Raw genomic sequence first — 13,463 nt, forward strand, 5'->3', positions numbered from 1 at the left:
CTCCTTCCTTGGCTGCGGCGCCCGGGGACGCCCTGACCTCCCGGTCACCCCGTCTCACTGAAGCCCTCTGACTTCAAAATAAGTTCAACATGTAAAGCTCCAGCAATCAGGGGCAGCTTCTGAGCCATCTTTTATTAACAGGAGCATTAAAAATTCACTTACACTCGTCCCCTCCACTCGTCAGACATCCCCCCCACTTCCCGTCCATTACTCTTGATCCTACAACGGCCGGAGAAAACGCTTCAAGGTGCAAACAGGGAACACATCCTTACCTTACTCCCATTCATTAGAGCCTTTTTTAAGCACTTGAAATATCCTTAATGGCATTTAGTGATGTGACTGCTTGGTTTTACATCGTTCTTGTAGCTGTGTCCTCACTGCATGCCTTCTTCAGGACATACTTCATTAGTGTTCCCTCTCCTCTGGGTTTCTTTCATTCTTCTCTGTCTGTATCTCTTTTTTTTAAACACTGCACAATCTCAGTCAGGCAAATTCTATATTTTTTTTTAAGTTATATTTTTGGGCGTTTTTTGCCTTTATTTGTTAGGACAGCTGAAGAGAGACAAGAAATGTGGAGAGTAGAGAGCGGGGGAAGACATGCAGGAAATGGTTGCGGCCAGGAATCGAACCAGCGACTCCTGAGACAAGGACTGTAGCCTCTGTATGTGGGGCGCTTAGACCACTAAGCCACCAGCGCCCCAGTTAGTCAAATCCTGTTGGTAGTTATTCATGCATTTAATATCTCAACAAATGAAGCAATACTTTGAGCTTGTGCTGTTTGTCTGCTGGGTCCAAATCTTTATCTTATCTATTCACATATTTAATACATTTCTTTCTTTGCTATTGAAGCCAGTTGCAGAGCTCCTGACATCATAAATATTGACCTAATCATTGCTTGTATGTACCTGAAACTGGAATAGGTATGCAAGAGAACACAGTTTTACTTTTGTTTATTTTTGCTTTAAGAAAGTTTCTATTCTCAAAACTTAAAGAAGCTTTATAATGCTTTATCATATTTTACAAACAAACGTTCAGTTAAAATGTTGGATGTCAATGCTAAAGGTGGGCAAAGTTTCAAATTGTGAGGTAAACGTGTGTTAGAATAATCCCAGTCTGCTCTGAACCGCTTGTTCAAAAAGCCACAAGAGAATTTTGTGAGAGGGAGATGAGATTTGCTCAATTTGTGACATCACAGATTGGTTAGTCTCCTTATAAGAGCATAATAGATGTTACACTGCAGGTAGCAGAGCAGGCTCCCAGATTCCGGGACGCTCTTAAAGAGACAGTAGCTTTTTTAATGCTGTCAATCAGGGGTGTCCAAACTTTTTTCAAAGAGGGCCACATTTGATGTTGTCAGAATACCTCAGGGCCAGTGGCTCCTACTGAGACTGAGTAATCATAAAAGTTATATATGAAATCTCTATTTAATAACAATTATATTAAACATTTTCTCAATAAATCAGTAACTAGGTAGTCCTCAGTTCTCTTCAAGCCACGTAAACTTTATCTTCTTCTGGAGGAAAATGTTTTTCAGGTCGGGCAATGTGGGAAAAATATTGTATCATTACTTTCCTATGGCAGGATCACGATGTGGATTTCATCACACTTCTTTTTCATGTTGTTTTTTAGACTTTTCTGACCAGCAGACAACAATTTAAGAACTAAATAATTATTTTCCTGCGTTCTGAACAATTTTTATGCATCAAATTTTGCCTTTTCTACACAATTTCATAATTTTGATCTTGTCTTGTGTTCTCTTTTGTGTCTTCTGAACTTTAAGTGTTCATCAAGAACATTTTCACATCATGATAAAAACAGTAATTTGAAAACCTGTCAGCTTTAAGAGTTCTTGTGTTTCTTCTTTATTGCCGTCTTGTAGAATGCCCAGTGCTTTGGCTTTAGACAGGTTGTCCATATGAAGCTTTTTGATACGTTTCTTGATTGACTTAAGTTTTGTTTGTGCGAGAGAAACTTCAAATGTACAGATGATTTAGAATGTGATTAATTTCTGTGCTATAAATAACACAATTTAAGATGGAAGCTTGGGGCCATAAATAAATGGACCTTGGGCCGCGATTGGCCCCCGGGCCGTACTTTGGACACCCCTGCTGTAAATCATGTAAAGATACTACAAAGCTATCAGATGGGCAATATAAAGCCTGAAAATGAGCGTAATACTCCTTTAAGTAATATACAGAGATCAAATCACTTCTTGAATATTGTGCATAATTTCTTTTGTGTTATTTTGGTTTTGCATGTTTATTGTAGCACTTTTTCATTAACAAAACTTGTCTACTGGCACCTTTACTGTACTTTCATTAACTGCCATGGTTCATCGACTTGCATAACTGTCAAATATAGGCTGTTCAGATATTAGGGATTTGAGTTGGTTGATCATTTCCAACAGAAATAATCTTTCTTAAGACTTCAGAGCAGCTGTAATGACACAGAAGACACAAAAATCACCTCAAAAACATTTAATTAAGAATGGAAAATCGCCAAATCATGTGTTGTCAGTTGATGTTTTTTTTAATAGGTGGTTGAAACTATAAAATAATCAATAACCGTGTCTTTTCCTTGTGTTTCTCCAGGAGGATGTTCCCCTTCCTGAGCTTCAACATCAGCCTCCTGGATCCGACCGCTCACTATAACGTGTACGTGGACGTGGTTCTGGCTGATCAGCATCACTGGAGGTACCAGGGCGGCAAGTGGGTCCAGTGTGGGAAAGCAGAAGGGAACATGCCAGGTACATTTACAATGAAACTCATGACAAAACACAAAGTTACTGATTGATGCTTTAATTGTCTGTCTTAATTACTGGAAACATGAACTGAGAGAATCATTTACACCAGGGGTGTCAAACTCATTTCAGTTCAGGGGCCACATACAGCCCGAGATGACCTGAAGTGGGCCGGACCAGTAAAATCATAACATAATAACCCTATAAATAACGACAACTCCACATTTTTCCTTTTGTTTTGGGGCAAAAAAGTACAAGTACATTCCACACATTTTCACATTTAATGAACTATCTTTCTACAAAAACACCTATTGTATTTTTCGCCATGATGAGTCTCATAGTCGGGCCGAACATGATATTCTTAAGGACTGAAACCTGCTGCAGACACAACAAGCACACAGGTTTAAGATAAGATAAGATAAGATAAGATACTCTTTTGTTCGTCCCACAACGGGGAACTTCATGGAGTTACAGCAGCAACAAGAAGGTGTACAGTACAAGAATACATAGAGACAACAGCTTGGCCATAATTCTCCCAGTCACCTGACACAGTAGTGCTAGTGTTAGTAGTGAAGGAGCGCACCTATGACGCACCCACATGTATGGTAAGCACATGTACGATATGAGACTCCTTACGAAAATAGTGGATCCACCGCTTCTACATATACACAAACTTTAGTGTTGGATCTTGAATCACTCTAAAAATTCTATGAAATTCAACCAGATTATGCAATCTGCAAATATTATTTTTCCTCCTCATAGGTAAAAAACAAATTTGAAATAGTACTTTTATTGAAAAATGGAAGTAAATGTCTTCTCTTCAATTTTTCACTTTGCGAAATCATCCCGCGGGCCGGATTGGAACCTCTGGTGGGCCGGTTTTGGCCCACGGGCCGTATGTTTGACACCCCTGATTTACACTCTATCACACGAAAAACACAGAGGTGGTCGAGGAGGGATTAGAAAATGTTTTACCCTTCTTTTAAAAGTGAAGGTTAACAAACTGTGACTTTGTTTTAAAGGGAATCATAAAAGAGAGGATATCTAGATAATACATGAATTACTCACATACTGTACTTTGATACAACTTACTAATTTACACTTTATTTATACCTGGACTTACTGAAGTGTGTCCAGGTTTTGCAATACTCCACAATAATTCAGAGAAATGTTGTTTAAATTTATTAAGAGAAAAATCCTTTAAATACAAAATATAAGCAACAGAAAATATGATGCATTATTAGAGATCAAATTCCCAGCATTATATTTATTTATCTAAATAAGCCTGACTTCTTTAAATTGATGCATAATGAGAACTTTAACATTTTGGAGAATCTGCAAACTTTTCCTGATCAAATCTAAAATGTTGGAGTTAATTTTGATTCTGGAGACCTTTAATAAACATGTGAATATTTGGTCTAACAGTGATACTTTCTTAACATGCAACACCAGAGAGCACCTGAGTATTGCTTCACTGTGGTCCTGCAAAGTTAGTAAGAGATGTGAGCACTCACCGTCAGCAGATCACTTTATTCTGTTTGAAGCAGCAGATATGCAAAACTCTGCAGAGAGCTTTCACAGCACACCTCAGCGACATTAAATAATCTTTGGTGGATAACAGAAAGCGTGCTCACATTTTTTTCCCAGGGTCTTCCAAAAGCAAAGAAAATGCTCAAACCTAAGCGTGCTCACAGGATGAGTTGAAGACGTGTTACCCTCCAGCTCAGCTCAGTGCAGCCTGGGAGATGTTGAGGAAGTGGTTTATTTAGCTGTGTTGTTTACAGTAGGTAAACCGAGACATGCAGCATGATGCACGAGAGACGTGAGAGGTTTCTGTGGACAATTTCAGTTGAATTAGCTCGTATTGAAGATGACAGACTGTCTGCAGAGCGAGTAACCAACATGAGGAGGGAACATTTTGAGGTATTGCTCCTTCACAGCTACACTGGCTGCAGATTAATACACTTTAAGACAGACTCCATTAATTCATGTGAGGTATCTTAAATATATATTTTGATTTGCATGTTTCTGTAGTCACATTACACCAACATACTGTTAGTTATTATTGATTTACTTCACAGCTTCCCTCATGTTTGTCCTCTTATAGAAATAGGAGAGAAGGGTATTACTGTGTAACTGCACTGCATCTCATTAAAGCCACAGTAAGGAGTTTTTAGCTGGTTGTGAAACAGATTGAAATTATTGGTGATGCTTCTTTATCATTTACAGTCAGAGGTAGTTTTGATCGTTAGGATTAAGCAAGAGGAGATTTTTTTTTGTTGCCTTGGTATGTACAGGACAAAATCAGGAAAGAGACAAGGGGTACTCTTTTGTCCAAACCAAAAGTTCTTCACAGGAGATTTAAATTGACATAAGGCGTTTTTCAACCGGAGGAACTTTACCCGGAACAAGGGACTTTACCCCTGAACTACATGTGTTTCAACCGGTTGAACTAGGGTCTAAATTTAGTTCAGAGGTAGATAATCTCCCCCCTAAAAATCCCCTGCTAGGAGGTGTTTTTATTTGTTCTATCTTTTTTGTATGTGTGTGTACTTTTCAAAAGAAAAAGCTTATCTCCTCTCACGTGTTGATTCATTCATTGCTTTTTCTATGTTTTCAACCTCAGGCGCAAAATTTTCACTTTTTTTCAAGTTTTTTCTGCATTCGGAGCACAATTTCAAATTTTAAGAAAAATTTATGTTTTTCGACAGGCTCTGGGTCAACTTTTTTGTCAAATTTTTTTTTTTTCAAAAAAAAAAAATTGCAAATTTTGTTTTATAAAAAGATTTTTTGTCAAATTTTATTTTTCAAATTCTTTTATTTTTCAAAAAAAAAAATCTAATTCTTTTATTTTTCAAAAAAAAAAATCTATTTTTTTTTTTTTAATTTCAATTTTTTTTGGTCAAATTTTTTTTTGGGTCAAATTTTTTTTGGGGTCAAATTTTTTTTTTTTCCAACATTTTTTTTTTCAAAAATGTTTTGTTTCAAATTTTTCCAAAAACCATTCACAGTCATTGTTTTTTCCATCTGTGATTCACTTGATTTCTCTTTCTTTCATTAGTTTTATTTGTTCTATCTTTTTTGTATGTGTGTACTTTTCAAAAGAAGAAGCTGTGATTCTCTTGATTTAGCAGCTTGTAACAGTAGTCTTCTCTCCCGGTGTTACGGTTTTAAAAGTGACCCTGTAAACTGGAGACCTTCAGATGAATGCAACTGTTTGTGGAGTTTACACAGCTGTTGAAACACAGAGGGAGTTTTAAGATTCAATATCATCATCAGATATTTAATGATCGTCCAAAGACGTTTATGATGTATTATATATTTTCTGGTGTCAAGAAACGTAGAATATTTGTACCACTAATTTTTAAAGCTTTTCATTTGTTTTGATTTTAGTGCCACTAAATTCTTGCATCAACAAAACAGTACTTCTTCTCTCTTTGCTCATCTTATCTTGTAAAAATCAAATCCTGCTTTATATGAACAGTCAAAAATAAAGCTTGTTGAGGATCTTTGCCATGGAAAATGTAAGATAAAGTTGGTCTGACAGACACCCTGGCAGCAATTTCAAACATTATCTATTGCCTTGAAGTGCCTTATTATTTTTATATTGCTCACTCATACAGGTATCTATTTATTCACTTACTTTATATTATTATTATTTAATATTTACTACAAAAATAAACACTTTTTATATTATATCTATATACATTTTATTTGTTTTTTAATGTGTGCATGGTCAGAATGACAATAAAGTATCCTTGATCCTTGAAACAACCATGTAGAAATAATCTGTCAGCATGTTGATCATTATTTGTTTTGTAGGTCATAAAGAGGCTTCAATATTAATTTTAGTCTGTTTCATAGCCACTTTAAAATTCCTTACAGGAGCCTAAAATCCAGATTTGATTATGTTATTTGACATAACTGTGACTCCCTTAAAGACTCTCCAATTTAACCTTTAAATGACAGAAAGCAACACTTCTTTAAGGACATTAAACACTTTTTTTTAAATAAACTGAACATGATGAGCAGAAATTTAAGCAGGTTTGATCAAAAGAAGTCTTTTGTTTCAAGCTTCTCTCTCCATCCTTGTCTCGTTCTCAGCATCTTATCTTTCACTCCCCTAATTATTTCCTCCTGTTCACACCTTTAAAACAAAAACAACAGCTAGTCAACCGAGGCGATATTTTGCGTTTGATCGGTGACACTGTAACCACAATAATGTAAATGATAGAAACTGCACTGATAGGTGTAGTCACACGTGTGCCAGCTGTTGTTAAAAGGTGACAGCTGAAGTGCTACAGTTGTGGAAACTGTGGTGAAACTGTTTTACTGAATTAGATTTAATAGTTCATCTGTGCGGTGTGCTGTAAGGAGGTAAGCAGGTCATTGTGGTGATGCTGTGAAAAATCACAGCTCTGATATTTCATGGAAACTCAATCATAGCAGAAAACAGTGATGGAAATATGAGGAAAAAGTGACGCTTCTTCACCTCCAGCCTCTGACAACCAAGACCGCAGTTTTCACCTTTTGACAATTTACAGTTAACACTGGTAATTGTTACGTGTTGCTCATTGTGTAAACTTTCCTTCTCACAGGGAACAGGATGTACATGCACCCTGACTCTCCGAACACAGGAGCCCACTGGATGAGACAAGAAGTTTCCTTCAGCAAACTCAAACTCACCAACAACAAGGGCAGCACCAACAACGTGGCTCAGGTACAGTCAGTGTCATCTTTCCAAACGTACGTCACTTAAAGAGCGTCAAGAACCGACCCTTTCTTTTGAGGTTTCATTGTCTGCGTCATGTCTCTGACCTTTGCTGCACATATAGTGGAATATGTTGGAGGGAGGAGCAGACGAGGAGCAAAGTGTCAGCAAACACAAGCTACATTTTCATTTGCAAACTGACCTTAAATAAAAAGTTCTAACTAGGGATATTCCAAAGCAACTCATTTCCCAGTCGTTTAAACTGACATTTAAAATCTAACCAACCAATCTGAAGGTGAGAACACACTCAGCAAACTGTCAGAATTAGGCACAAGTTATTTAACACAACTTAACACAGTTTGCAGAGTGTGACTAACACTAGCAGAGCTGGCACCGCCAGCCTTCAGTCCTCCTTGCAGGTTAGCGTCCTCATGCCTGTGCTGGTTCCTCTTTGCTCTGGTGGAGTGGTTATATGTCAGTTTAACCAGACACAGCCTACATACAACTTTATCTCCATTTTATTTATTTTATTTATTTATTTATTTTATTTATTTATTTATTTTATTTATTTTGTTTATTTATTTATTTTAAGATAAGATAAGATAAGATAAGATAAGATATTACTTTATTGATCCCCCGGGTGGGAAATTCAGTTGTTACAGCAACCCAGACATAAGTACAATCAAGAAGAAGTTTCAATAAGTAAAATAAAATAAGTAATAAATCCAAATAAATAAATAAAGACAGAATACAATTTAGATATATACAATGTTACAAATGGAATATAGATTAAATAGCAGTAATTACAGGCAGTATTAAAAATGATTCAGTAGTGACAGGTTGACATGGTGTGATTATGGTTGGTAATGACAGATAAGCAATAAATAAAAATAAATATGGGTATGTAATTATTTTATTTATTTGTAAATTGACTTATTTAGTTGTGTTTATACACTCATAAGATATTCTTATTTTTACTTCTTTAATTTTAATTGCTAATAACTTTTTAATAATTGATATATATGCTCTTGTTTACTTCATACTGTTTTGCTGCTGTAACACTTTAAATTTCCCCGTTGTGGGACGAATAAGCAACATCTTATCTTGTCTTATATATTTACTAGGTCACCACGCTGTGCTTGTGCTTGTGCGTGTTTACATCCGCGTAGTAGAGCATAATAGCTTTATGGCAGCAGACGTTAACTGGAGCTACAGCCCCATCTAGTGGCTGGAGGCTGCGCTACAGCTCAGACATAAGATATGACCGGCATTTAAGACCTAAATGAATACAAATATTAATAATTAATTTAACCAACTAGTAATTCTGGTGATGAATCCAATTTTAACCCAGAAAATAGAGAGATAACTCTGAAGAGTGTGTTTAAGTACAGAAGAGCAGAACACCTGACATATTATGGTTGCAGCTCATTGAGTATTTGGTTGCTCTTCGTCCTTTTACCCTGAAAAGGAGCACCATTTAAAAAGCCAAAATCAAGCTGTTTGAAGACTTAAATATAGAGTTTGAGAAGATCAACTTTAGGAAAGTAGGTTAAAAAAGAAGATAAGAGAAGTTAATTTCTCCTGGGTTTGTCTGTGAAGGTTCTCAGTCATCCAGGTAATGGTAATCCAAAGCTTGGTCCTTAAGGCAACTGGACTGGTAGAAATTCTTGAAGACGTTTCACCTCTCCTCCGAAAGGCTTCTTCAGTTCTGACCAGACTGGGGAAGAGCTCGAAGATATAAGCCTCTAACAATCATGGGTGTTTCCAGGTAGTCACAAAAGGGTCCAAAGTAGGGTCGTTAGTCTAGTTCCTGGCAGTTGTTCTCCTATCACCTAACAGTCGTTCAGTACCTACTGGCAGTCGTTAATGGGTTTCTTTTTGCAACCAGTGAGGTTGCCCCCTGCTGGCCATTAGCAAGAATGCATGTTTAAAATACTGCCACATTGACTCCACTCACTAGAAGCAGTCACAACATCCAAGATATTTCATCTAGTTTGACTCCAGTGTGTTAGTTTTCCCTCTTTTGTCATTACTTCCTCTCTGACTCTCTCTCATTTTCATATCAGTGGAGAATATATTTCATAAAGAACAACATCTGTGTCTCTCCTCTCCAGATGATCGTGCTCCAGTCGCTCCACAAGTACCAGCCTCGCCTTTACATCGTGGAGGTCAAGGAGGACGGCTCCGAGGACCCCTTCCTGTCGTCTAAAGCTCAGACCTTCATCTTCCCGGAGACTCAGTTCATCGCTGTGACCGCGTATCAGAACGCAGATGTGAGTCACAAGGAAACAGCTGTGCATGAAAACAGTGACTGACGTGTTTGACATTGCATCACCAAATATCCTAGTAAACTTTGCATGAGTGTTTTTACTGTGAAAAAAGACGAGACTGACTTATTTAAGTCACTTACTCACTACTTCATCGTTTTCTGTCATGATGAGGCCGTAAAATCACAACACCACCTCCTCTAACCTCTCTAACACCGTCTTAATGTGGCCCCAGCCTCAATGATTCATGTCAGAGCCATGTTTCTGATAGAGGCCTCAGTTTATGCATGCATGTATGAAAAATTCACACACACTAATTTACAATCCGTACAATCTACTGTACGTGTTCGCACGGGTTAGCGTACAGTGACAGAGTTCATGGAAGAGTCACATCATCACCTCAGCTGACCTGAGTACAGTGGCTCAGTGTGTGCTGTATACAGATGATCTCAAACAGCTGCTCATTGTGGAACATGTCTCTGCAGTAATGCACACTCACCCCCGTTAGTTTGGCGTTTATTCTTTCTCTGTTTATATAAATATCGGCGTGTACGTGCCGACTTATCGCTTCAGACGGACGACCTCTTCCTCATTATCCTCATTAATTATTAGTCAGTGACCTCCTCTCTGTCTGCTCTCTTGTTTCTCTTGCGTGGTTGCTCACTCCTTCCCTTTTTTCCTCTCATTGCCCTCCTCTTATTCCCCCGTGCAGATCACCCAGCTGAAAATAGACCATAACCCCTTCGCTAAAGGTTTCCGCGACAGCTACGACACGTAAGTAATCTTTCACATAAAAACTGTGTTTGCTGTGAGAAAGTGTCGTTGAATCGTCTCCTTTCTGGAGAGGAGAGTGACCGTGTCTTTATTTGAGTCTTGCATTTGCTCACTATAAATAGTGATGGAGGATCATTGCATGTTCAGTCATATCTGTGTGTTCTTATTTTAATATCGGAATAGATGAAATTTTCTGCACAGCTCGAGCATGCAGCAGTGAGAGGGTGTGAGGGGGCTGTGAGATGTTTGATAGATAGTTTGAGGTTTGCTCAGGAAATAACACCTTCTTTTTTTCTCTCTCTCCTCTCACACTCTGCCCCCCCTCCCCTCCCCCCCTCCCCCTCCCCTCCTTCTCTTCTTCCTCCTTCATGCCTAGGCTGTACGCACCTCCTGACTCTGACCGCCTCACCCCCTCCCCCACAGAGACCCAGCAGCTGCTAACAGGGAGCTGCTACTCTCAGGGCTACTTCTCCGAGCAGTACATGAGCCCCCTGCCTCAAGGCCGCTTCACCATGGGCCAGCAGCGTAAAGACCCCTCCTCTAGCCCGGGTCCTCACAGCCACTGGTACCTGCCGCCTCAGCAGGGCGTGACCCCCAACCGGCTCGACTTCGCCTCCTCGTACGAGGGCGACTTCTCTGGGAACAGTTTCTACAAACCGTTCCCGCTGCAGACGTCCGCTCACCACGCCCTCAGCTACTACCCCGACCATCCTTTCGCTTCTACAAGTGTTTCTGTATCAGGAGCCACCTCAGCGGGCTGGACCACCAGCCGGCCCACTCCTCAGTACCTCAGCCACCCGAGTAAGCACGGCCCCAGTCTGGGCTGGTTCAGACCCATATCGTCCTCATCTTCCTCCTCATCGTCTTCCACGTCCCCCGGCAACCCCAGGCTGCACCCTCCCTCGCTCCTGGAGCCCCTGCAGACGCCCCTGCAGACGCCCCTGCAGAAACCCAAAGACTCAGTGGAGGTGGTGGATGAGGAGCCCTGGCTCGAGGCTCCCTCTGTGAAATCAGCGGCGTCGGCGGACTCGGGCCTGTTTGAAGGCGGCGGCGTCGGCGACAACAAGAAGAGGAGGGTGTCGCCCTACACGTCCAGCACTGAAAACTCCCCGCCCCCCCGCAGTGGAGACGTCTGCGAGAAGGACAGCAACAGCGACGCAGCCTACTACGGCTACTTCGCCCACTGATGACCTCACACACACACACACACACACACACGGCTTCATGCATCACAACAGTCTCTCCCAGCGTCTTCCCAAACATCGTCTGTCCAGTCAGGGCTGGAACAGTCTGTGAACCAGAACCACGTTGCAGCATCTGAACACACGGTCCACAAAGTCTCCTCTCAGAGTGTCAAACGACTGCAGGAGGAACTTTCAAGGTTACTGTCAAACTTCCCGTTGAACAGAAGTGGATGTGACTGTGCGCTGCCCTACAGTCACATAAACACCACGCAGACAAACAGACCTGTGACTTTAGCCTCGGAAGCTTCTGGAGATTTGGGGGTGAAAAAATGATCTGCATATCTGCTTGCTGACAGACGCCTGAAGGGCTTGTCTGTTCTTTCTGCATCAAACTCTCTCAGCGTCTCCTCCGCTCTGTCTCTTCTTTCTCACCCTCAGCCATTCACACATACTCCCACAATATGCTCACGTTCACTTCCCCCCCACCATCATTCTTGAGAAGAAATTACATTTCACACACTTCTGTCTCATCAATCAGGCCCTGGAGCTGCACTGCAGCGCCCACTGGTGGCCACAGAGGAGCGTTGCAGGCGGTGCAGAGGTCAGAGTTGTCTGAGTTAACTAATGTCAGGAGGTTAAGAGGGTTTAAGCGGCACATGTTCTGAAGTACGACTGCTAATCTAGCTCAATCCAGCTAGGACAATCTTCTCTGTGTGTCTATGTGTGTGTGTATCTATGTGTGTGTGTGTGTGTGTGCAGAAATAGCAACTCCTCACACCTGGAGACGATCCAAAGGGAAACTGATAGAATTAAGGAATTACTCAGCAGCAAAAAGGAGAGCTTGTACCTTTAAAGCTCCTTATGATGTTTTGATTTGGGATACAAATGAGCATTTGGTAATAACCTGCAGCCCAGAGTTCAGCACTTTACGGCCTAAAACATCAACACAGTCACCTTTAAAGATCTGTTTGATGACTTAAAATACAAATGTTTGAATAAGAGGACAAACAAGATGACAGAAGGGGTCATAGAAAGGAAAAAATACCCTATAGCATGATTTAAATTGAGCATCTAGACGTTTGCCAAACATGATAAAAAAGCTGTTAAGAGTAGAAAATCTAAAACTGACCTTTAACTTCTGAGGATTTTGCAGTTTATGTTCAATTTTGTTCAAAAAATCCTCAAACTCTGCCTCAGGATGACTTTTTTGAAGATGCAAATCATTTATCAGCTTCAGGATCAGGACGAACATGATTTGAAAGTTGGTAAATAGAAAGATTATGCAAACTAATAGCCAGGTTTAAAGGCTTGTAGCCATCCAAAAAGGGGTGACAGTAGTATTTAAATGTGTGATAAAAGTGCAGGTTTGTAGACCATCTCACCTCACAGTGATGCATTTTAGTCACCAGCTGACCTTCACTATTAAAAACTTCATATTTAATATCTCTCTTTTCTAACTCGTTGTCTGGAAACGGCTTGAATTGATCCTAAAATATATGACATCTTAAGGTTGGTTGCAAAAGTCAGGTGTAGCTCTAACAAGCACTTAAAGGTACAGTGTGCAGAAATGGGACTATCTAGTGATAAAAATCTAGACTGAGACGCTCACCCCTCCTGTTGGAGGACGATGGCCTTCGAGGACAAGAAGCTCCTGTGATGCATACAAAAGTCAGGTGTAGCTCCAACAACCACTTAAAGGTACAGTGTGCAGAAATGGGAATATTAAGCAATATCTTGCAATCAGATTCTAGACTGAGATGCTCCCTTACTTATCCCTCCTTTATGAG

General features: G+C 40.1%; 1 protein-coding gene across 1 annotated transcript in view; it reads left to right on the forward strand.

The window, feature by feature from the left end:
• Positions 1-13,198, forward strand: part of tbx21 (T-box transcription factor 21) — a 28,492-nt gene extending 15,294 nt beyond the window's left edge. The window contains exons 2-6 of the mRNA XM_034708340.1: positions 2,592-2,746; positions 7,339-7,460; positions 9,566-9,724; positions 10,431-10,492; positions 10,869-13,198. Coding sequence (XP_034564231.1) covers positions 2,592-2,746; positions 7,339-7,460; positions 9,566-9,724; positions 10,431-10,492; positions 10,869-11,679 — 1,309 coding nt within the window. The 3' untranslated portion in view covers positions 11,680-13,198. The remainder of the gene's footprint in view (positions 1-2,591; positions 2,747-7,338; positions 7,461-9,565; positions 9,725-10,430; positions 10,493-10,868) is intronic.
• Positions 13,199-13,463: the final 265 nt, after the last annotated feature.

This window comes from Notolabrus celidotus, chromosome 18 (genome assembly GCF_009762535.1).
Source record: "Notolabrus celidotus isolate fNotCel1 chromosome 18, fNotCel1.pri, whole genome shotgun sequence".
NCBI lineage: Eukaryota > Metazoa > Chordata > Actinopteri > Labriformes > Labridae > Notolabrus > Notolabrus celidotus.